General features: G+C 41.8%; 1 protein-coding gene across 1 annotated transcript in view; it reads left to right on the plus strand.

The window, feature by feature from the left end:
• Nucleotides 1-3,088: 3,088 nt before the first annotated feature.
• The window catches only part of TRANK1 (tetratricopeptide repeat and ankyrin repeat containing 1), a 56,985-nt gene continuing 33,824 nt past the window's right edge, over nucleotides 3,089-26,249 (plus strand). The window contains exons 1-4 of the mRNA XM_081930964.1: nucleotides 3,089-3,282; nucleotides 23,356-23,508; nucleotides 23,843-23,972; nucleotides 25,215-25,365. Coding sequence (XP_081787090.1) covers nucleotides 23,357-23,508; nucleotides 23,843-23,972; nucleotides 25,215-25,365 — 433 coding nt within the window. The 5' untranslated portion in view covers nucleotides 3,089-3,282; nucleotide 23,356. The remainder of the gene's footprint in view (nucleotides 3,283-23,355; nucleotides 23,509-23,842; nucleotides 23,973-25,214; nucleotides 25,366-26,249) is intronic.

A 26,249-nucleotide genomic window follows, 5' to 3' on the forward strand; every position in this document is an offset into this window, starting at 1 on the left:
TAATTAAAAGTTAAATACCTGTGTAGGGCAGGTAGGCATGGTTTAGTCAATAACAGTCAAATGGGGGGATCCATGTTGGGCCTAATTGAAATTGAGGGCCAGAGGCACTCTTCCATCACCCTAATAATTTTTTTTAAGACTCTCATATCAGCTTTTAATCAGATCCACATTTCATCCATTTTTATCCAGTGCCCCCTCCCCATTTTAAAGGGGGCTAAATTGGACTGGCAGAAATGACCGGCAGAATCCGAGACCAGGGAAAAGAGTCGGCGAAAGAAGATTGGAAGAAATTTAAGGACTATCTAGGGAAATATTGTAAAATGAATGAATGTCAGAATGATGTTGGTTAGAAAGTAAGTGGTTTTCAGCTGTAATGTTTAAGATAATTGGGGGGGGGGAGATTGAAAATTAAGTGAAAATTAATGGTGAGGATTTGCTGAATTAATAACTTAAATTGGAATACAAAAAGGGGAGGTATGAGGAGGTCTGGGAAGTAAGTTATAAGAAAATAAGTGAATGGAATTTTATGTGTTTTTTAATTGTTTTTAGTTTTGTATTTTTGTTATTTTTTTGTTTGTGTTTCTTTTTTTATTCTGAAATGTTAATAAATATCTTATAAAAAAAATAAAGGGGGCTAAATTTTGCCTTAAATTGCTTCTGCGTGGCTTTTGCAGCCTGCCTTATGACATTTGCCCTAATTATATAAACCTTATAATGCAATTTATACCTGTGTGGGGGTGTGTTTTATTAAAATTTGTTTTACAATTTCAAATAAACATTATACATATTTAAAATATCAGTGACTTCCCTTCTTGTCTTTCCATGGTTCATTTTGCATATCTTATATCTCTGCATATTTTACAACAGCTCTACCAGTTTTTCATTATTACATCCATCACAGATTATTTACACTGTTTAATTTATCTTAACACTGCCAGCGTTTTCAGCTGTAGTTATTTTCCATATACTCAATAAACATTTCCTAATCTTCTTTAAACATATGTTCTTCTGGTTCTCTTATTCTATATGTTAAGTTTACAGGTTGTGCATATTCTGCAAACTTAAGTTGCCAATCTTCTTTCGTTGGGACCTCACTCTTTTTCCATTTGGGGACTAACAAAGGAGGGACCACAGTTGTTGCATATATAAATAATATTTTCTGACACCTGGGGATTTCAGTCTGGGTTATCCCCAACAGAAAGGACTCTGGGGTTTTGTTTTTTTGGCAAAGTAATTTTAAACCTTTTTTCCAATTCATTATAAATCATTTCCCAATATTCCTTTACATGTCCATCACGTATGAAAGAACATTCCCTCCAGCTCTTTACACTTCCAGCAGCTGTCTGATTCTGCCCTGGAAATCTTAGCAAGCCCACTCCGAGTTAGAGACCACCTGTGAATCACTTTCAGATAGTTCTCCTTCAAAGAACAACATCATGCTGTAGATTTCAAGTCGCTTCCCCAAAGTTTCTCCCAGAGGTGAAAAATCTCTCTTGTGTCCTATACAGTAATGCAATTTGCTTCTGAGACAGGGAACCCTGGACAAGAGAGACAGGCAAAAGACAGGGTGGAAGGTCAGACTAGATACCGATTTTTTACACCCAGCCATAGCTGTCAACTGTCCCTTATTTGGCGGGAAACTCCCTTATCCCGGCGCCGTGTCCCGCTGCTGTCCCTTATTGATGATGTCCCTTAAATTTCCCGGGTTTCATGCTCGCCCGCCTAGGGAGGGAAGCAGCAGCTCGGGGGTCCTCTGCCGCGCGAGAGAGAGCACGCACAAGCTGCCATGTTTCCGTCTCTCCCTTTTCCCCCTCAGGGGCGCATTGTGAGGAGACGGGTGGCGGTGGGCGGGCAGGCAGCCCCTCTCTTGCGAGACTTCCACCATGCTGCCAGGGGAAGCTGGAGGCAGCAGCGGTGGCGGCGGCTGAGGAGGCGGCCTGAGGGAGAAGGAAGAGGAGGGGACGGGGAGGGATGCAGAAGGGTGGCACTTCAGCGGCCGCCATGGCGCCGCAACTGCCTCATGCCGGGCTCGCGGGCAGCATGGGCGAGAGTCTCTCTCCTTCCCCCCCACTCTTGGGCGGGGAAGGGCCGAAGGAACTCCTCGCGCCAGGACGGCAGCAGCCCCGACGTGCTGCTTAGCATCCCCTCTAACCAGTGCAGCATCTTAATGTAGTGATTTCCCCGCTCTGCATCCCTTTCATAACTCTATTTTTATAAATCATTTGTCCAGCCAGAGTTCAAATTTTTTACGACAAGTTTTCTGTCAATCCTACCAATGTATGTAACTCCTTACAATAGCTTTTCAACTAAATTATAAAAGAGGACCTCTTCCTGGTTTCTAATTCTGCCTGTAAGCTTTGCCATCTCGATGTCGTTCATCAGTTTTGTCTGCCACTCTTCTTTGGTCGGAGTTGTTGACCCTTAGGATCATCTAGTCCAGTGTTTTTCAACCACTGTCCCGCGGCACACTAGTGTGCCGCGAGATGTTGCCTGGTGTGCCGTGGGAAAAATGGAAAAATTCAAAAGATTTAAAAATAAAGTATTTTATAATTTTTCATATTTCTGTTTACTTACTATTTCATAATAAAGTAATTATAAAATACTTTCTTTGTGTTTATTTCATTCCTATTCAAGAGAATTACTTTATATATAGTCAATATAGGCACACAGTTAAATTTTTAAACATTTTTCTAATGGTGGTGTGCCTTGTGATTTTTTTCATGAAACAAGTGTGCCTTTTCCCAAAAAAGGTTGAAAAACACTGATCTAGTCCGACCCCCTGCAAAACACAGTCAGTGGCAGCCAAAGCAGCCTGGCTCCATCAGTGCCTGATTTCTGTATAAGCTAAGCAAAATCCCTTATTTTGGGCTGCTGATCCCTTATTTTCCAGGCTGCTGGTCCCTTATTTTCAAATCTGCAAGGTGACAGCTGTGCACCCAGCTCCCGGGGAAGCGTCGGCGGAACTGGGAAAAGCTTCATATTCGCTTTCGCTTTCGCCGAAAGGAAACACGCTGCCTGCGAGGAAGCGCCCCTTTCCCCGAAATGACGTCGCGGGGGCGGGGCTGGCTTGCGCTTCTTCGGCTCCCACCCGCGCGCGCCTTCTCAGGATGGCTGGCTTGCTTGATGCGCAGCAGCTGAGCGGCGGCAGCAGCTCTGGCTTTGGCCGGGCGCGCGCGCCTTAAAGCAGCGAGGAGCGCCGCGCGCCGCCTCGCCTGGGAGCCCCGCCGGGTTACTTCCAGTCCAGGAAGAAAAGGAAGGAGAGGCGCGTCTTTTGGCATCAACGTATGTATATGCATGCGCGCACGGGGCATCTTTTGTATTTAGCAAACGAACTAGCCCCAAATCGGAAGCAGCGTTTCCTTGCGCGGGTGTGTTTGTTGTCCCGGGGCAATGGAAGCAAGTGGTTTTGCATGGCTTCCCCCTCTCCCCTCGTCACTTTTTAAATTTTTGCCACGTAAACCCTAATCCTGCACGCCCATTGTTAAGGTGGAAGAAATTTTTGGGGTTTGCGTTTCCTTGGGTTGCAGGATTCGTGTGAGAGCTGAGCCTCAGGGTGCAACCCTTTTCGAGATTAACTTTCCTGGAGCTCCCTGGTAATTGGTTTAATTTCCGTGCGGAAATGCACAGTCAACAGCTGTGAGTCATGGGCGGCAGGGAAGTTAGGTTGGGTTTGAAATATAACTAGAGGGTAAGCAAGCAAGCGGACCAAAGGAATCAGGCATGGTCCCACAGGTTTTTTGGGTGCTTCTGCAGGGCTGGAGTGGCTAAAACCTGCTTCTTTTCACATATTTGTTGGACTACAATTCCCATCATCCATGACCACTGGCCAGGACTGATGGGAATTGGAGTCCAACATAATCCGACGAGCGGAAGATTAGGCCCTTGCTTGCCTTGCAGAAAAGTGGCTGGCAGTTGCCTCACTGATCGCCAGCGTAGGTTGTAAGAAACATAACTTCCAGCACTGCCCGGGTTAGATATTTTTTTGCCTCCTGCTTGGAAAAGCACACACTGTGAGAGAACAGATCTGGGTATTGTTACAGGATCACATTTGAGAGAACATGTCCTCTTCAGACCTAGGCTGTTTTTTCTTTCAACTTGGATTGAAACTGGTTTGGAGGAGTATGCATTGAAACAGTATTTCGGTTCCACTTGTGTAGGCTGCTCTCCCAAACCAGAGTAAAAGGAAGTGTGTACACATCCTTCGTAGGAAAACGAACATAAATGTTGGTGGTGACGTCTGACCCAATTGACTAATGTTGGTGGCTTGGCTCTTTCAGAATAGTTGTCCTGCAAATAAAAAAAGAAGTATGAGAGCTTCGACCAACCCTCACGCTTGCAAACTAACAGAAACTGGTCCAGGAAAAGTGAACTGCCCCTGTTAGACACATCAGCTGGTTTCTGTGCAACTTTATGAGGCCTCTGAGTTGGCCTTTGGTGGTGGGGGCATTGAAAGTCTGTTGAGAACTGAGAAGTTGATAGCACGCTAAATGCAGTTTTCAAAGAAGGATGCAGGGCATTTTGAAAACTAGCGTGGAGTCTGGTGTCTTTTGAAAAGGCTGTCATGTTTACTGTAGGCCAGAGCCCATTTTATGAGACGCATGAAGGGGGTCATTAAAGATATGTTGTTGTTGTTGTTGTTTAGTCGTTTAGCCATGTCCGACTCTTTGTGACCCCATGGACCAGAGCATGCCAGGCACTTCTGTCTTCCACTGCCTCCCGCAGTTTGGTCAAACTCATGCTGGTATATAAAGATATAGTTCCACATTATTCTGTCTCTAGTCTGTACCATGTCCGTTAGAAATTACGGTAAATGTTGCATGCATTGCCAGTTCCATTACATGTCATATGCTCTTCCTTGAGGAAAACAGGGCAGAGAGGCAACTTCTCCTTTGTCTTTTAATTTTGCAGGAGTTTTGCTTCCCTGAATCCTCCTTTCTGAAATCGTAAGGCATGTTACAAAAGTTGTTCCCTTTCCCCCATCCTTGAATTCCCTCTGCTGTTCCTTTGAATGTTGGCTGGGCCATGTTTTGCAAATGCAAAGTATGACTTCCAAAGAAGAAAAGATTGTATACATTTATTTTAATAGCGGAAATTTTAACCAGCCTAGAAATAGTAGCGGTGTGATTGTTATCAAATCAACATTTTAAAAAACCCACTCTGCTTTTCTTGCACGCAGAACAATTACCTGAAACTTTCTGGCAACTTTTAAATATTTGTAAGTAAAGCTGTTTCCAAAAAAGATTGACTGCTTAGGTTATGTTTTTCTCAAGGGCTTTGGTTTTGAATTTGGAACAGCCTTTCTTCAAGCGGAGATGAACTTGGAATTTTTTTATTTGTATTTTATAGCACCATTATAAAACTAGAGTGCATGTTTGGAGAGTTGGCTTCTTCTAGATCAAGTTACTGTAGTTTAGCTCTTTAATAATTGCATTAGCAATGTGTTCCCGTATAGAAGCAACTGGGAATCCCTGGCATTATTGCAGAAAAAAAATGTTGCCAATAACAAAATAGTAAAAATCTGCATTGGAAAACAAGCAGTCAAGCCAAACAATGTTAGCAACCATTCGCTGGATCCTCCAGGGATTGAATATTATCTAAGTTTTGGCATGGAAGTGCAAAACCGTACAGTTTTGTTCCTACTTGTTGTTTGCAGGCAGATTGTTCTTATCTAAAGCAAGGGCATTTTGAAAAAATGTTACGGTTGTCTTTACTGCTTTAGTTTAAAGTGCGATAGCACTGTCCAGAAGCCATCTACCATACTGACCTTTTAGTCAGCCAACAAGCCGGAAGCAAACCAATGTTAACTGCTTTATACTGTGAAGTATCGAGTTCCCTTAATATACAGGTGACTTATGAAAATGTATTTCTTTTAAAAAACAATGCTTCCAGAATGTAAGAAAATTATTCCAGACAAACATTGCTTATGCCACTTTCATGTGAATAAACACCCAGCAAGAAAAGATAATGGGAGAGGATTTACCCCAGCAAATTATTTCTCAAAATTACAAACACCCAAATACAGACAGTCATTTACCCTCACTAGATTCAACGTGCTGCCATCAGCCTTATTGCAGGGCAGATTCGAGGGTAAACCATACGTGGAACGAGTCTGTCCCTGCGGCTTGATGGAGGTAGAAACTCTCTCTCGTGTCTTGTTACGCTGCCGTTTCTACGGGGATATACGCTCGGTATTGATCACTCCTGTTGTACAAAAATCTCCAAATGGGTCCAAACTTCTATGTCTAAAACTCCTGGTAGAGGACAAGGATCTAGAGATCACGCTAAGGGTGGCCAAATTCTGTGCGACTGCCATAAAACAAGCTGTACTACTAAAATGATTAAGGTTTTAAATGACAATTTTAGGTTATATTTTAGTGATCAAGATTTAATATATATATTTAACTGCCGCTATATCTGTATTGTATCTGTTAGACCCAATTGCAATTCAGTGCATTCCTGTTGTGTTTTATGATTTTCCTGATATTGTAAGTGAGCCACTTTCATGTTCTTGCAACTTTATTTTTGCTACTCCTTACATCAGTCCGTGCCCAGAAGGAAGTTTTGACTATGTCCTGGGTCCTTTTATGTTTTCCTTCCCTCCTCTTAAATTCCCTTAGGATTCTCACGCAAATTCTATGTGGGATGGTTGAACAGGACAGAGGTTTCAGCTTTCTGCTAGCCCCTGCTTACATTTGAATGTGTGGGTAAATAAAGGCTAACCAAGAAATCGCGGAAGACAGAGCAGGGTTGAGCAGGATTACTGTAGCACTTAATTCACATTGCATAGCTGTTTTCTATAACTAGCAGGAGCAGCATGACTTGTGTAAGATAAAGAACTGCTGTGTCTCAAGCTGCTTTTGAAAATCTCAGTTTCCATGTAGTGTGAAGGGCTGTTGGCTAAGAAATGTGGCGAAGGTCCACATAAATGGCTGGTACTGTTCTTTGGATCCTGTTTGTGCAAGTTTTCTTAAATTATATGCCAGTTTTTCTTCATGCAGAATCTGCATTACCCTGGCACATAATTATATTGCTGCTGGTTCATCTAAAATATTTTCCAAATCCTCCTTCGGAGAGGGTTGTACAGTTAAAAATAAAAATAAAACAACTGAACAAAAGCCTGCCAAAATGCTTAATTGTATGTACCGTATTTTTTGCCCTATAGGACGTACTTTTTCCCCTCCAAAAATGAAAGGGAAATGTGTGTGTGTCCTATGGGGCAAATCCTATGGTGCGCACCGACCCATCTCGCTCTCCAGGCTTCAGGAAGCTATCCACAAGCTCAGCGCCCCCCAGGCTTCGGGCTTCGCACAGCTCTCCGCTTCCCCAGCCCCACACCTGGGGGGGAAAAGAATAATTTCCCCCCTTTATTTCCCCCCCAAAAAACTAGGTGCGCCCTATGGGCCGGTGCGCTCTATGGGGTGAAAAATACGGTAAACAAACACATCAGAGTGACAATATAATCATGTGGTGAGCAGAGGGCGCGATCTGCTTCCTCACAGACTGTCCAAGTGTCCCTATTTTTCAGGGACGTCCCTGATTTAGAGAAGCCGTACCTGTTTCTAATTTGATCCCAGAATGTCCTGCTTTTCCTTAGGTTGTGCCTATTTTCACTGGAGAAATTCTGAAGGCAATCCTGTATAGGGAAGTGTTTTTTTTAATGTTTCATGTTTTATTATGTTTCTATATATAATATATATATATATATATATATATATATATATATATATATATATATATATATATAATATTATTATGTTTCTATATATGTTGCACGCTGCCCAGAGTGGCTGGGGCAACTCAGTAAGATGTGTGGCGTATAAATAATAAAATTATCATTATGTTACCCCTAACCCTATTTTCATCGGAGAAATGTTGGACGGTATGTCCTCGTTGCGGCTCCTGGTGAAATTCAGGCCAAGCAACTTGTTTTCTGAAGCTGATAAACGTGTATCTTTAATTGGGTTCTGCTTGGGTTTGAGCTATGGAGAAGCTCCCTCAGGATCACAAATATAAAATAAATTGAATGACACTAGCAACATCCAAATGGAAAACTTTGGATCACAGAGATGAATTTTGTTTAGACTCCATGTGGAAAGGACCTTCTCATTACTCATTTCCTACTAACTTTCTGTTGAAGGGGATGAAGGGCAGTATATGTTGTTGTTATTTTCTTCTCGGAAGGGTAGTGGAACATGTTTCTTGCCCCTGACCTTACGATTGCCTTATGAGGACTGTGGGCAATTGTCATTTTGTATTTTAACTTAGGTGGGTGGGTTGCTTGATGTATTAATATTTTGCAAAACCTCAAATGCTAGAGCAGTGTGTCTCAGTTCATCTAGTCCAGACTTCTGCTCTGTCCTAAGGGTGTAATGGAAATGGGTCAAATGTTTGGAAAGGGTGTGGGGTAAAATCCTCACTGAGCTTTGTCAGTTCAGAATTCATTGGTTGCAAATACGATGCAGATACAGTGGTACCTCGGGTTACATACGCTTCAGGTTACATACGCTGCAGGTTACAGACTCCGCTAACCCAGAAATATTACCTTGGGTTAAGAACTTTGCTTCAGGATGAGAACAGAAATTGTGCTCCAGCGGCACGGCGGCAGCAGGAGGCCCCATTAGCTAAAGTGGTGCTTCAGGTTAAGAACAGTTTCAGGTTAAGTACGGACCTCCGGAACGAATTAAGTACTTAATCTGAGGTACCACTGTACTGTCATCTGCCAGTGCAAGGCTTAGAAAAAGCGAAGTCTTGCTTTCTCTCTTCTCCAAAATGTGTAGTGTCCAACTCCCTCAAAATGTATTTTGTCTGGTTAAGTTTTTGCCTCTATCTTCAGTATATTTTATTTTGTTGCTATGGTTAGTGGCTGATGCAAATGAAAGTTTTCTTCTGATCTGATCTCGTGTCCAACTAGAGAAAGAGAACGGTTGCAGGTTTGCTTGAAGCACAGGAGGGAGATTTTTGAGGGTTAAGAACTTTGCCCCAGGATGTGCTACAATAGCGGCAAGAACAGTGGCAAGAAAAATTGAGCTAGGCAGAGCTTGCTAAATTGACATACAAATTGTGGGACAAGGACAACTGTGACTTTATCTTTTTTTCTTTTTCAATTTTTTTTCAATTAATTTTCCAGAAAGTTTTTTAAGACAAACAAACAAATAAACAAACAAACAAAAATCTCAACAGTATTTAAACCAAACATAGTAACATTGTTAAGTGACTTCCTCTTATCCCCCTGGTTGAATTTCAGTGTATATCATTTTAACGGTTTTCCAAAACCTAAATTCTTATAAAGTTGACTTAAACACTTAACATCTTTCTTTCTTTCCAATTCAGCATTAAACATATTAATTCATCACATTACATATCTAAATCCTAAGCCTATCTGGTATTTGCAAGCTTTTCCAATTAATTTAACTTGACATATTTAACTATCCTTTAAATTTCATCCATTCTTCCTGGACATCTGTGACTTTAAGGAAGAATCGGAGCTTTTTACAAATTATCTAAAAAGGCAACAAAATGAACTGGACTCCTTGGCAGGTTTTGAATAAACATACACACATTTATTTGTTGATGACATGTTAGATAGATAATGTAAGGATATGTATAATTTTATAACAAGCAGAGATTAATATATGCTGAGAAATCAGAGAGAGGAGCTGAGGGAAGTCTCTGGGAGGAGGGAGGGTTTGATGGGGGAGAAGGGGAAAAATAATGTATATGATATGTTTTGAAATTTTGTTATGCTGAAATTGCTACTAATATATATATATATATATTTAAAAAGAACTTTGCCCCAGGATTAGAACAGAAATCACGCGACGGTGGCAGTGGGAGGCCCCATTGGCTAAAGTGGTACCCTGGTTAAGAACGGACCTCCGGAACGAATTACCGTTTTTTTTTTGCTCTATAAGACTCACTTTTTCCCTCCTAAAAAGTAAGGGGAAATGTGTGTGCATCTTACGGAGCGAATGCAGGCTGCGCAGCTATCCCAGAAGCCAGAACAGCAAGAGGGATTGCTGCTTTCACTGCGCAGCGATCCCTCTTGCTGTTCTGGCTTCTGAGATTCAGAATATTTTTTTTCTTGTTTTCCTCCTCCGAAAACTAGGTGCGTCTTGTGGTCTGGTGCGTCTTATAGAGCGAAAAATACGGTAAGTTCGTAACCAGAGGTACCACTGTACAGGCAACATATGAAAAAGTTGCATGGCTGCGTTGCTAACACGTATCAACAAAATATTGGTTCTTTTGCCTTTGGAAGCACCCTTCCTCTCAGCTTCCTGCTTTCACCCACCCTAATTCTCACCCAGGTCTCAGTGCAGCCACAAAAAGTGCCGCTAGGAGAAGAAGAAGAAGAAGAAGAGTTTGGATTTGATATCCCGCCTTTCACTCCCCTTCAGGAGTCTCAAAGCGGCTAACATTCTCCTTTCCCTTCCTCCCCCACAACAAACACTCTGTGAGGTGAGTGGGGCTGAGAGACTTCAGAGAAGTGTGACTGGCCCAAGGTCACCCAGCAGCTGCAGGTGGAGGAGCGGAGACTCGAACCCAGTGCCCCAGATTCCAAGACTACCGCTCTTAACCACTACACCACACTGGCTCTCAGGGTTGCTGTGGGCATAACCCTAGTTCCCCCCTCTAGGTTTGCTTTTTATGGGCAAGCCCCGGGGTTGATGGAGCTTCCTCAAGTTGCCCACAGCTGTGTCCCATTAAACAGTCAGCTGCCCTCTCCACACCCGGTTCCGGGTGCAGTAGGTTTGGTGAGTTTGCCAGGGGCTCCCAAGGATGAAGAAAGAGTGTCCCTCCACTCACAGTTCTTCCCCTCCCTTCACAATAAAGGTAAAGGTAAAGGTACCCCTGCCCGTACGGGCCAGTCGTGTCCGACTCTAGGGTTGTGCGCCCATCTCACTTAAGAGGCCGGGGGCCAGCGCTGTCCAGAGACACTTCCGGGTCACATGGCCAGCGTGACGAAGCTGCTCTGGCAAGCCGGCACCAGCGCAGCACACGGAAACGCCGTTTATCTTCCCGCTATAAAGCGGTACCTATTTATATACTTGCACTTAGGGGTGCTTTCAAACTGCTAGGTGGGCAGGAGCTGGGACCGAACGACGGGAGCTCACCCCGCTGCGGGGATTCGAACCGCCGACCATGCGATCGGCAAGCCCTAGGCACTGAGGTTTTACCCACAGCGCCACCCGCGTCCCTCCCTTCACAATAATATTTATTAATTTTCATACAAAAGCATAACAAAAAAGAGAATAAACAATAATAAGAAAAAGAAAGAATATGAAACATAAAATACTCCAAACTTCCCATATATCACCACATAAACTAAAACCTAATTAGTTAATTAAGATCCATCTTCATAAACATATTACTTGTCTTCCTCTAATCTCTTCCATCTGAATTTCCTTGTAATTAAATGCAGCAGTTTCCAATATCATTATTTCATAAAACAATATTGCAGTCATAATCAAATTTCCTAACTTTTCTTATCGTACTTTTTCTTATTATTTATTTAATCCTAATTTAATCCTAGGCCTAATTAGTTCTTTCAAGTGGTTACATATCTTTAATATTGCAATATTTATTCAAATAGTCTTTAAATTTCTTCCAATCTTCTTGGTGTTCCTCTTCTTTCTGGTTGCGGATTCTGCCGGTGAGATCAGCCAGCTCCATAAACTCCATCATCTTCATCTCCACTCACAGATCTTCTCCTGCCTCTGTCTCCTCCTTGTCCAGCCTTTAGTGGCAAATTGTGTTCTGCCATCCGTTTCCCAGAGGATAGTGGAATATCTGCAAGGGTCCTCCTTGAACTCACAAATGAACTTTAATTTCCATATTTGAGAGTTTGTAGCAGGCATGTAAATAGCCACTGGCCTGATAACCTGTGGTGACTAAGGCCATAACCAGATGAACGTATGTCGTCTTGATAAGCTGAGAAACGAGCTAGTCTTTGGTCCCTTCATTCCAGTGGCGTAGCGTGGGTTGTCAGCACCCGGGGCAAGCCAAGTAATTTGTGCCCCCTAACCCGTGGATTTGCGCCCCCTAACCCGTGGATTTGCGCCCCTAACCCCCAGATGTTGTGGCCGGCCCCCCCTGCACCCCCCACGCTACGCCACTGCTTCATTCCTCCCTTTGTGGTATGAACAACCAAACCAGAAAGCCTTCCATTCAAGGCTGGAAGCTATAGTTGCCAGCTTTGGAACAAGCCATGATATTATACACAACTTCAAGCCTTCCTTTAATAGCGTGGCTTGTTCTGAAGTTGGTATCCATAGTTTCTTGGTTCGGACAATATGGAAACACTGTTTAATTACAGGCTTCCTAGTTTAATTGTGGCATGTAAAGAAAATCCTTGTTCGTATATTGGCTTATTAAGCGGAGAGATTATTGTTTTACCATTCTTAGAGCTGGTTCAGACAGGCAGGGAAACTTTACAAAGGCTCCCCTCCATGTTTAGGCCAAAAATAACTAACATAGGTAAGCACAGACAAGTGGGCCAGTGATTTTTCATCTTGTATGCTGGCAAAAAACACACCCAACTGTGCACTTTTTAGCAAGGTAATTTAAGTTTCCGATAGCTTTCCAGCTTGACATTCTGTTACGATAAATCCTGAAAGCACGATATTTAGATTGTCCTCCCCTTGCTTTGCTGGGAGCAAACAAAAATAAATCTAGCAACCATTTCATTTTATTTTGGGTGTCTGGTATTTCAGCAACCTCTTTCTACGTAGCTCCCAAGATACACTGGTTTTATTTTATTTTTAAGGAAACAGCTCAAGATGTTTCCATGCACCTTCGGCAGCTAGTCCTAAGGAAAGCCTTTTTCAGTTAAAGTTGGGTTGGCATCATGACTGTCAAACTTTTGCCATCTTGCACCAGTAGTAGAGAGTGATGCCCATTCTGTGCAAAGGGGCATCATGGTCCCACACCTCCCTGTTGAAAAAACCTGTTGTATATCACAGTTGAGACCACAGCTGCTTTTATTGAATTTGCTACTTGCCAAGTGGCAAGTAGTTACTTAGGTCCTTCCATTCTGGTTTCTGTGATGCTGGGCACAGGGAACAGTTCTACCTACTGTATGCACCAAAGTATGGCTTCAGGAATCCATGATGACCAACTTGCAGATGCTGAAGGCTGAAGGAGTGGAAATGATGTTATCATTGCACCATGAGATCCTTGACTACTGTAATTTGCTCTGCGTGGGGTTGCCCTTGAAGCTGTCCCAGAAACTCCAGCGGGTGCAGAATGCTGCAGCGAGGCTCCTCACGGGGTCCCTGCCATGGGAGCATATTCACCCAGTGCTTTTCCAGCTGCACTGGCTCCCGGTGGAGTACAAGGTCAGGTTTAAGGTGCTGGTTTTGACCTTTAAAGCCCTTCACAGCTTAGGACCCTCGTACCTACGGGACCAGCCTCTCCCGGGATGCCCCACGGAGGACCTTAAGGTCCATAAACAGCAACACCCTAGAGGTCCCGGGCCCTAAGGAAGTTAGATTAGCCTCAACCAGAGCCAGGGCCTTTTCAACACTGGCTCCGGCTTGGTGGAACGCTCTGTCTCATGAGACCAGGGCCCTGCGGGATCTGATTTCTTTCCGCAGGGCCTGTAAGACAGAGTTGTTCCACCTGACCTTTGGCTCTTTCTTTTTTCCTTTCTCCTCCTGTGAAGAGGCTGCATCTTAATGTTTTAATGTTGTATTTTATTCTTGTTTTTTAAGTTGTATTTTAATCAACTTATTTTTATTATTGGTTGTTAGCCGCCCTGAGCCCGGTCTTGGCTGGGGAGGGGGGGTATAAATAATTTTATTATTATTATTATTATTATTATTATTATTATTATTATTATTATTATTATTCCTACCCTAGAGGCTTTGAGATAAACAGAGAGAGATGGCGAAACTCACCAGAAAAATAAGAAATCAAGATAGCAAACTTTTAATAAAATAATGAAAATGGTTTATTGAATATTTACAAATAAACTGTAAACCGATAAGAACATTGGCAGGATTATTGTAATAACTTGCAGTTTTATAAGAGTGTATATTTAAAGTAGATGAATAAATCAGTAAATTAAGTTAATTTGGCATATGCAGAAAATATAAAACATAAATTTAAGGAACTGTAGGAAGGGGAAAGGAAGTCGAGTTTTGAAATGTTAAAATGATTGTAAAATTATTGAAATGTATAAAACTTAAAATCATAATTATTATTTTTTAAAGTGATAAACAGAGAGGTGAGCCCTATAACTTACGGTACTTTGACTTGTGTCTGTGTGGTTGACAGTTCTCTGAGAACAGCACCAAAGGGGTCTCTGGAGGAGCAAATTCTGATTACTCTCCATTTTAATTCAAAATAAGAAAAAGGAGAATATGTATCTCTCTGACCCTTTACACAAATGTTTCCTTTATCTTATTACTTTGATGCATTTGCATCTTTCGATCCCTTTTGATTTTACATGCTTCCCATTCAGAGTTTAAGTTACAATATATCTCTGGTTAAATGGGAAGCAGCTGCTCAAGGAAAAACATCCCAATTATAAATTATGGGGTTGAAAAGAGGGGTATAATATTTGAACTGGGCGCTATAAGCCTGTGGTGGTGAGCGTTATCTGATAATTGTCCAAGTGTGTACCTTGTACGATATGTTAGTTGAGTTAGAATATTATTCTTTTTCCTTAACCAACATTTTTGTCTCTATTGAGAGAGAGAGAAGCCTTTGTTTTGGGCAATTAGTTTGAGAAAGGAGGGAACAATCTTAGCTAGAAAGCAGATGGTTTCGAGGTCATTATTCCGAGACCGGGTGGAATTTGTGTTGTGGTTTTGATAAGGAAGTTTGAAAGATTTCGGGATGAAAGTAAAGAAGAACCAGAGAAGGTAGAGAATCTTGGTGGAAGTCATAAATTTAAGAATGACTCATTTTGATGAGGGTAAAATTGTGCAGGAGTGTTACAAAAGTGAACAATTTGGAGCGTAGCTGGAGATTTGAAATGAGAAGGGTTGTATTACGGAAAATACGGAAAAACAAAGTCAGTTCCATGGAGGCAAGCTGGCTTTGGGGTTTTGAAGACTAGGACTGTGCTTTTGAAGTGGCCTCATAGATGTTGGCTTTTTTTTAGGGTTTTTCCTTCTTTGATCGGCTTTTGATTTTTCTAAGCCTTGTGGATTATTTTTGCTCAGGAGTCTTGTAGTGGAAACCAATTGACCACAGCAGGTCTGGTAGATATGGATGCATTATTCCCTAAAAGTCCCTGAGTCTATCCCAATATTAGGGACACACATCTATGCTAAATCTTATTTAATTTTTCTTGTATTTTTTAATTACCTTTATAATGCAGATTTTAATTTTTTTTAAAAAGTGCTATTGCTTTCAACTGGACTGGAGGAAGAGGGTGCTAAGAAAATAACTGCTTTCTTGCGTACTTGAAGCAGCTAATACAAAGCCTTATATCTTATTTATTTCTTGTAGTAGCCTCATTGTAATTGTGTTGTTTATTTATCCATGCACTCATTTTTATACATTGTGTTTATTTTGTATCATGCGTTCACTAGTAAATGAATACTTAACCATTTTTCACCTTTTGTCAGTTATTTTTAATTGCTTTTTTTGTTTATTTTGGAGTGGTTCTGGCTGTTTTGGTCGCTGTTTATATGCTCACTAGGCAAAGTTAATATTTTTTGAATATTAATTCAGTGTGAGGGAGTCGGTTGGAGCCAAATGCTATGTTTTGCTGCAAATAAAAGGACAGAGCTTTCTCCCCCCCCCCTTTTACACCAATGTTTCATCTCTAAAGTCCTTATTAAGGCAATGCCTTTACTAGGCCAACCAAAATATTGCAAAATAGCACCCAGTCTTTTGAGTACTCTGGAACTCTTTATCAGACTAGATGGTAAACAAAGCAAAAAATAGTAGGTATTTTAAGTGCTGCAGAGGTGGCAGTAAGGAAAAGACTGGTTGTGATTGGAAAATAATGAATTTGGTTGTTTTAACAGCAGAATCCTTAAACTGAGGGCACCTGAGGGCAGGGCTTTATTTTCCAAGGAAACATTTCATTCAGCTGCTAGGCGCAGTTGTCCTTGTTGGTTTCCTTTGACTTGGCAAACCATCTAAAATTAATTTTCACCTTTGCTAATATGAAGATTGCCTTAGCTCAAAAACAGGAAGGAAACTATGGAGGACTCTCTGTGCTTTGCTTAACGATGAAGACCGAGCTGGGCAATAGCTGCTAATTTTGTAGCCCCAGAGATGGGGAATTTACCCCATTGTTACTCTTCTCATTCCCAGCAACCTGATACTTGCATAGCACCTAAAGGGCCTCGCATCATTGCCTGCGACTTCCTCTCTCCCTCTGTCTTAAAAACCTTACAAGATGCAGACAGGGATAAAGGTTTTATCACCAGATAGGCACTTTGAGTCTCCCTGCTCCATGTTCCTGCTTTGCTTACCATCTGTCTGGATGGGAGAGTTCTGCAGAGCTCAAAGGATTGCACGTTACTTTGTGATACAACGGTACCTCGGGTTACATATGCTTCAGGTTACATACGCTTCAGGTTACAGACTCGGCTAACCCAGAAATAGTGCTTCAGGTTAAGAACTTTGCTTCAGGATGAGAACAGAAATTGTGCTCCGGTGGCGCGGCAGCAGCAGGAGGCCCCATTAGCTAAAGTGGTGCTTCAGGTTAAGAACAGTTTCAGGTTAAGAACAGGCCTCCGGAACGAATTAAGTACTTAACCCCAGGTACCACTATATTTTGTTTGGGTTAATAAAGATATTACATTAATATGGACTTTGGGATTTTTCTTATGTGCCAAACTTTTTGACCTCTAAAATTGTATTTATAAAATGTTTCCTCCTCCCACCCCCTTAATAATTTGGGCGGTGGCGGTAGAAGACAGATGCAATTAAAATAAGAGGCAAAAACAAACCAAAGTGGGAGAGGGTAGGTTTCTCCTCAGCTCCTGCTACAAAAGGCTTCCGGAGGCGGCGCGAACGGCAATGGCTGCCAGCTCCTGAACGGGAGAGGGTAGCTCCGTCGAAACGGGTCGCCCGCTACGGCGAAGCGGGGACCCATCCAGAAAAACCACAGGCAGCAGAAGCCTGTGGTCCTGAGACCCGGCGGGCGCCAAAAGCAGCCCCTAAAACGACGAAGGGACCCCGTAAGGGGCTCCGGACCGCGGAGGGGGTAGCGGCGCTGTGGGTCGTTGCGCGATCAACGGAGCGAAGCCGCGTCGCTGTTGCCGGTGAGCGCTGACCTTTCTTCTTGAAACTGCTAACTTTGGAAAGCAACAACCCGTGAGTAATTTGGACAATATACTTCTAAAGCCTCTAAAAATTGTGAATTTGGCTGAAAGCGGAGTGACGAAAAACAGGAAGTCCGTCTTCCGCTGACACTGAACTTGAAAGTAAAGAGCAGGAGGAGTGGAGACAAAGAGTAACGTTTTGCATTGACTGATCTGGCACCTATTTAAACTGTTGTTTCTGGCTGATTTAAAGACTTTAAGTGGCTGATTTTTGGACCTTCATTGAGACAAGGGTACCTGTCTTCTGTTGATCTATTGGATTACAAATAAAAGTAAGAAACCCAGGTACTGGAGCTGCCTGAGTAACTGAGCAGTCAGCCTGCAGGCTTTGGATACTTTGAATCTGAACTTTGGAACATACTGAGTTTGAATTTGTTACTTTGAAACACTTGTGGTCTAAGCACTTTTGGAAACAATGTTTGGCTTTAAGTTTTAACTCTGCTAAAATTTATCTTTGTGAAGATCTTTGGAGATCAATCCAGACTTACTAATTTTAATTGGATTGGACTTCCTCCCCAAAGACATTCTAAGCTCCACCTAGAGGATTTTTGGATTTACAGCCGTGACTTTGTTTTACTTTCTCTTTCCCGGCCTCCTGTTTGAGTGTTACCATCTGGGCTCTTACTTTCTCATGGGAACAATTCAGTTTGACCTTGGTTTTTAGATAACTTTGGAATGAGTGGAACAAGAAAAAGGGGAAGAACCAGACAAACAACGTTAACTTTACCGACAGTCTCACAGCGTAGATCATCTGTGCCTGCTTTGTCTACTACTTTGCCTCCTGAGGCAGAAGCGGCTTCCCTGCTACAATCAGGGGAGGGAGAAACTGAGGAATTACAACTGGAAGATATGGCCTCAGGAGCAAGTGGCACTATTTTGGAGAAAATTTTTGAAAAATTGGAGGCTCTGGACAGAAAGGCTGACCAGCAATCAGCTAAAATTGACTTAAACACAGAAAGTTTAAATAGACTAACTGGACAAGTTGCACAGAATGTTCAATCTATTGGAGAATTGAAGGAGGCTGTAGGTGAAAATCGGAAACTGGCGGAAGACACTAGCCAAAGATTGGGACAGCTTGAAAAAGAAGTAAGACCACTCAGCAAACAAGTAGGAGAACACCAGATCTACTTTTCCATGACAGAACTTCGGAACAGGGAGGCCAATTTAAGGATACGCTCAATTCCAGAAGTGGAAGAAGGTAACTTAACTGAGTTCCTTACCAAAGAATTTTCCAAGTTTTGGAACTTAGAAGAAAAAGACTTTAAAATACTATCTGCTTTTAGGCTTGGAAGACTTATAAAGAAGGAGAAGCCCAGAGACTGTTTGATAATATTGAGATCAAAGGAGGAAAGGGACAAGATTCTAGGCCTGCACTACGGAAAGTCACTGGATATTTTGGACAAAAGAATTGAAATTTATAAGGATATTCCTAAACAGCTGTTGGATCTTCGAGCAGACTACTCGGAATTAGTAAAATTGCTAAGGAGCAACTCAATCATCTTCAGGTGGGAGTTTCCCCAAGGTTTATCGTTTACTTTCAGAGGGAGGAAGACCAAAATTAGAACGCCGGAGGATAGAGACAAGTTTTTGGTGGCACACGGAGAAGATCTTCACAAGGGACTTGGATTACCCCCAGGGCCTGAACCTCCGGGGGTTCCTGCACCCTCGGACCCCCAAAAATCTGAGAATAAGGTACCCCCACAGCAAGAATAACCAGATATATTCAGGATGTCTCTGCAACTTTTGAGCTGGAACATAAATGGCTGTAACATTCCAGGAAAAAGGAGAAAAATCTTTCACATTTTAAAAAAGGAACATTTGGACATTATTTGCTTACAGGAAACACATGTGACTAGGCTCCACAGAAAAGTGTTAATAAATAAAAGACTTGGTCAGGAATTTATATCTTCGGATACAGTTAAAAAGAGAGGTGTGGTAATTTATGCAAAAGAGAGCCTTTCACCTAAATTTCTGTTTAAAGATGAGCATGGAAGAATTTTGGCGATAGAAATACAACATCAAGGGGAAAAAATACTGATATTAGGAATTTATGCTCCAAATGAAGGAAAATCGGAATTCTATAAGAAGTTGCATGAGACTATGCTGGACTATCTGGACTACAACAACATCATTATGATGGGAGATATGAATGGAGTTGTATCAACCAACATGGATAAGTCACAGAGCCAAAAAATTTCTAAAGATGGGAGACTACCAAAGACCTTCTTTGAAATGACAGACAATATGGACTGGATCGACATTTGGAGAGTGAGAAACCCCTTGGGAAGGGAAGGAACATTTTTCTCTGAAGCCCAACTGACTTGGACAAGAATCGACCAGATATGGATAACTAGAGGTCTGGCACCTAAGATCAGAAAGGTGGAAATCTGCCCAAAGACATGCTCCGACCATAACGCACTGAGAATGGACATGACATTGATTCCAACCGGCTCCTTCAGATGGAAGATGAATGATGGCCTGTTTAGAGATCAGGAGATTACTAAGAAGGCCCAAAAAGCCCTAAAGGATTATTTTGAGATCAATATGAACACTACAGTGGAAAAAAGAACTATCTGGGACGCAAGTAAGGCCGTGATGAGGGGGTTCCTGATACAACAGAACACAGTAAAGAAAAGGAAACAAAACGAAAGGAAAGATAAAATTTTGGAAAAAATCAAGGAGTTGGAGAAGAAGTTAAGACTTAATCCGAAGTCCCAGCCGATTCTGAGAGAAATCAAACTTTACCAAGCACAATACTGTAAACTGATAAATCAGGAAATAGAATGGAAAATCAAACTAATGAAACAAAAAACTTTTGAGTCGGCTAATAAATGTGGAAAACTGCTAGCTTGGCAGTTGAAGAGGAGACAAAAGTTAAACACAGTGACAAACTTAGAGATTGAAGGAAGATGTATCCAGAACCCCGGAGAGATTAGAAAGTGTTTCCAGAGATATTTCAAAAAATTATACACTCAAGGGCCACAAGATGAAGCAGCGATTAAACAATTTTTAAAGACAAATGGACTGGCAAAGTTGTCAGAAGAAAATAGATCAATTCTGAATGGCAAAATAACACGACAAGAGATTGAGCAGGCCATCCAAAACATGAAACAGGGCAAATCACCAGGACCAGATGGGCTGACCTCCAAGTACTATAAGTCATTGAAAGACTATTTGATACAACCACTGATGGAGGTCAGCAATGAAATTTTAGAGGGGAAGAAGGCGCCAGAATCGTGGAAAGAAGCCTTCATCACATTGATACCAAAATCGGAAACTGAAAAGACACAGCTTAAGAACTACCGTCCCATCTCCCTTTTAAATGTGGATTACAAAATATTTGCAGACGTTTTGGCAAGTAGATTCAAGAGGGTTTTAAACAAAGTAATTCATAAAGACCAGGCAGGCTTTCTCCCAGGTAGACATATGTCTGCCAATACAAGGAACATTATAGATATATTGGAGCTTTTACAAACAGACATAAATACTAAAGCTGTTTTAATTTTTATAGACGCGGAGAAGGCCTTTGATAATATATCCTGGAAGTTTATGAAAGGGAATTTAAAAGAAATGGGAGTGGGCCGGGGGTTTGAGAATGGGATTGATGCAATATATTCAGAACAAAAGGCTAAACTGATAGTTAACAATGTGGTTACAGAAGAGTTTAAAATTGAAAAAGGAACACGACAAGGCTGCCCGATTTCCCCGTTATTATTTATCTCGGTCCTGGAGGTGCTCTTGAACATGATTAGAGGGGACAGGTTGGTGGAAGGGATACAGGTCGGAGCGAAACAATACAAACTTAAAGCGTTTGCAGATGACTTAGTTCTGACATTACAGGAGCCAGAATCTAGTACGAAAAGAGTACTACAACTAATCCAAGATTTTGGTCGGGTGGCGGGATTTAAACTAAATAAGCAAAAAACCAAGGTGTTGGGAAAAAACTTGACAGATATTGAGTCGGAACGGTTTCAGAGAGAGACAGAGTTAACTGTGGTTAAGAAAGTTAAATACCTAGGGGTAAACATAACAGCAAAGAATTTGAGTCTGTTTAAAGATAATTATGAAAAATGTTGGTCTGAAATTAAGAGAGACTTGGATAGCTGGTCAAAATTGAAACTCTCATTGTTAGGTCGAATAGCTGCTATTAAGATGAATGTATTGCCAAAAATGTTATTTTTGTTTCAGACATTGCAGATTGTAGATAAAACGGAGTGCTTCCGGAAGTGGCAGAAAGATATCTCCAAATTTGTCTGGCAGGGCAAAAAGCCCAGAATTAAGTTTAAGATATTAACGGACGCAAAAGAAAGAGGGGGCTTTGCCCTGCCAGACTTAAAGTTGTACTATGAAGCCGCAGCTTTCTGCTGGCTAAAAGACTGGCTACTTCTGGAGGACACGGATGTGCTGGATTTGGAAGGTTTTAACAATGCATTTGGATGGCATGCATATTTATGGTACGACAAGGTTAAGATCAACAAGGTCTTTAAGAACCATATTGTCAGAAAAGCAATATTTAATGTCTGGACAAGATACAAAGACTTATTAGAAAACAAAACACCGAGGTGGCTGTCACCTTTGGAGGCTAAGGCCCGAAAAAGACCCAATATGGAGGCCAATTGGCCAAAATATTGGGAAATACTAGAAAGGGATGGAGACAATTGGAAACTGCAGAGTTTAGAGAAAATGAAAGATAAAGTGCGAGACTGGTTACACTATGCTCAGATTAAGGAAGTGTTTAAGATTGATAAAAAGTTAGGATTCCAGGTGGAGAAATCGAAACTGGAGACAGAACTGCTAGAACCTAAGACTAAGGTACTTTCAAAAATGTATAACTTGCTGCTGAAATGGAACACACAAGACGAATTGGTTAAATCGGCTATGATAAAGTGGGCCCAGGATATTGGGCACAACATTATGTTTGAGGACTGGGAAAGGTTATGGACCACCGGGCTGAACTTCACAGCATGTAATGCTCTGAAGGAAAATGTAATGAAAATGATATATAGATGGTACATGACCCCAGTGAAATTGGCTAAAATATACCATTCGTCTGATAACAAATGTTGGAAATGTAAGGAAAATGAAGGAACATTTTTTCACCTCTGGTGGACCTGCCCTAAAGTGAAGGCCTTTTGGGAAATGATATACAATGAGTTAAAAAAGGTATTTAAGTATACCTTCACCAAGAAACCAGAGGCCTTCCTTCTGGGCATGGTCGGCCAGAACGTGTTAAAGAAGGACAGAACATTTTTTATGTACGCTACAACGGCGGCAAGGATACTTATTGCTAAGAGCTGGAAAACCCAAGATCTACCCACACTGGAAGAATGGCAGATGCAGCTGATGGACTATATGCAACTGGCTGAGATGACTGGCAGAATCCGCGACCTGGGAGAGGAGAGGGTCGAAGAAGACTGGAAGAAATTTAAGATTTATTTACAAAAGTACTGTAATTTGGTTGAATCCTAACAAGGAAGCCAGAGTAGAAATAACTGTCTACCATTAAATTATAATTTTTTATTGGAGTTTAACCTAAATATTGCACTTAAGAGCATAAACAAGATGATAATTTGCTTGGAAAAATTCGTTTTTAATGATGAAAGTGGAAGCGGGAGACGTGAGGGAGTCCGCAATAGAATGAAAGGATGTTATGAAACCTATTCTGTTTGTTAAATATGTATTTGTAAAAAATCTTAATAAAAATTTTTATAAAAAAAAAAAAAACAAAAGGCTTCCTTCCTGTGACGCCTTGTGTCCTTTTATGTTGGATCTAGATCCAGTGTTTTCCAGACTTGGGCCTGTTTTGGTCTCCATCACCCCTAGCTAGCAGGACCAGTGTTCAGGGAGGATGGGAGTTGCAATCCAAAGACAGCTGGAGACCCAAGTTTGGGAAACGCTGGTCTAGATAGTCCTGATAATTACTTCAGCTTATCATCGATGGTAGAAGCACTTTATTGGTGTTTAAATATATGCGGTGTTGGTTAAGTAACTGAAAATGCTCTCGTGCTGTGGGGTAAGGGAAATATTTTGTGCTGTCTCTCAGAGCATATTTTCCTCTTTTTGTCAGAATGGATCCCTTCAGCTTTGGGGACCCCATGAGTTACGCCGAGTTCTTGAGAGTGCAAGGGAATCAAGAATTCAAAAATGGAAACTATGCTCTTGCCATCAAAAAGTATGACGAAGCACTAAACATACTGGTCTATTTACACCGAGCAGTAAGGTAAGCTCTTTCTTAGAGAACTGTGAGCTGTCTAGCGCTAGCTTCTAGACTTGAGCTTTCCTTCTGTGAAGCTACTGAACTTGGATTCCAGTCACCAAGTTATCTGTGATCTTTGCAGTAATTATTTGCCGTTTTCCTTACACTCTTTATTCAACTTTTCATAGCAGTGTTCTGTTGGGATTTAATAAAGGGAATGCATAAGGTATAACAATTCCCCCTCCCCTACTCTCTTTCTGTGTAGAGGAAGGGGGGGGGCAGAATCTGTTCATGTGTTCTGTAAAACTATAAAGCTGTTTCTCTTGACGCAACTACGTTTAACATTCTCATCTCTTAGTTTTTCCCAACGGCGAGAAGTGGCAGTTTTACTCTGCAACCGATCAAATGCCTTTTACAACTTAAATAAATGGAGAGAAGCTTTCTACTCAGCAAGACAGAGCCTCCAGTGGGATCCAGCTTACGTTAAGGTATTCTGTACTTACACAGAGGCTAAGAGGCCATCTGTCATGGATGCGATTCAAGCAAGATGACCCAGAGAGTCCCTTACCAGGGCCGTCTTAAGCATACCTGGCGCCGTGGTGCAAAGATCCCTCCAGCCCCCCACCCCCGTTTCCCAGAGTTGTCGACCTTTTCCCAAGCCTCTGTGGGGATTGCTCTCCCACGGGCACTTGGGAAAGAAGCTGCACATCCTCCAGCCATATGGTTGACGGGGAGCAGCTGGTGGGCATGGAGGAGGGAAAGGGGAAGCGCCGACAAAGCCACGCAGCTCCCCCACTTGCTGGGGCGCCCCTGAGAGGCCCACGCCCTGGCACAACGCACCAGTAAACCCAATAGGAAAGACGGCTCTGTCCCTTAGAACGCTGCAGTTCTATGATTCTTTAAGCCTAGGTGGCAGGGTTGTTGTTTTTTAATCAAAAAATAAAATAAGGATTAAGAGTTCTGAATATAAGATATTTTGAAGCAATGTGTGCTTTGACTCTTAAACAGAGAAATTTCAAGACCGAAAATGCAAGGATTGAGCGCTGACATTAAAGGAGCTTAAAGCTTGAAGAACTTTGGATTTGCATTTGGTTGTTAAATTTTGTTGTATTCGGAAGCTCCACGTTTTGGCTTGCAAGTCACTTTTACTTAATATGAACATAAACTTATTTGCAGAGCAGCTGTTGGCTCAGAACAGCGTTCCCATTCAGAAATTTATTTATTTAATTTCTGCACCACCCTTCATCTGGGGCTCACAGGATGGTTTGCAATATAAAAACACAAAAAATAATAATATGGTGCTTAAATAAAATATTACTGACAACAGAAATAAGATTTGTATCCATGTTAAAAAACACACACACTATAGTAAGAAACAAAAGCAATCACCCTCCCATAGTTTAGAAAGCCATAATAAACCAAATGAATGTTTAATTTTATCATGTTCGTTAATGCTGAGTATATATTCTGAGTAAAACATAGTTGACTAGTGCCAATTGTATGTGGTGCAAAAGTGTTTCAACCCTGCCATTTTAAATGTATTTACTGCTAGGTTATTCCGTTCTTATATTGAAATGTTGCTATTAAATGTCTGTTAACCTTTACATATATTCCTGAAGTGAAAGACTGACTCCTGGGATCTTTCTTTTCTTTCTTTCTTTCTTTCTTTCTTTCTTTCTTTCTTTCTTTCTTTCTTTCTTTCTTTCTTTCTTTCTTTCTTTCTTTCTTAGGGCTACTATAGAGCTGGCTACTCCCTGATTAAATTGAGACAGCCTCTCGATGCTGTTAAAACGTTTTATCAAGGTTTAGACTATCTCCATGGTTCATCAGATGTGGCTCAAATTTCTGATTTTATAGTCGGTATCTTCTCAAGCGTTAACGGTAAGCGGTAACGTGAGATTTTGTCTTCATTAAACTGTCACAATAAGGACAGGATGGGGGCAGCTGATGGCTGGTGAGTGCCTGAAATGAATGGCCTCGTTTGCAAATCACAGTAAACCGTAGTCTGAAAGAAACTATGGATTACCATGAATGAGCAGCATGCAAGTGGTTCACTACTCCCTTTGCTGAGCTGAGTAACAAACTCTGGAGTGGATGTGCAAACCAACACTTGTAGTTTATTTCTCTCCAAACAAGCTATAAGCAGTAGACCAAGAACGAAACTTGGCTGCTACTTGTGTTTTGTTCAGAGATAAACAAACCACTACACTGGTTTGCATCCAGCACTAAGCCAGCCAATCCATGGTGTTCTTTTTTACAGGCTTGGCAAAGGTGAAGTGCGTCATAACTGAGCAGCGGGCAGGAGCCGGTTTCTCATTCTCAGTCATTTCTAATGTGTTTCAGAGTATTACTTACAGTGATGTGCAGACCAGGTCATTGTCCACAATCATTATTATAGTGTAACCTTTGCAAAATGGATTTGTGACCTCAGGCTGGTGGGTAAAATGTCTGCAACGCTAGGTTAAAACGGCAAGATCTTTGCCCTGGCCCAGCGAGGGAGTTAGCCGCGTAGAAGCAGCTTCAGGGAGCAGATGGAAGAAACATGCTTGCAATGCGCTTTCAGGCGCACAATGTCTGGTGGTTCTCTTTGCACAATGTGGTAGGGATAGGAAGGAACCTGTGCTCCAATGCCCGGATTCTGCACATTTGGCATTGCCCCTTGCTATATCTGCAGGTGGGTGACGATGTTTTTCAGCGCTTCCCTACGTTGAAAACTCATTACAAACAGAAAGCCAAGAGCAGGAAAAGAACGAAATTACCCCCCA

This window comes from Podarcis melisellensis, assembly GCF_964234715.1.
Source record: "Podarcis melisellensis genome assembly, chromosome: 12".
NCBI classification, from domain to species: domain Eukaryota; kingdom Metazoa; phylum Chordata; class Lepidosauria; order Squamata; family Lacertidae; genus Podarcis; species Podarcis melisellensis.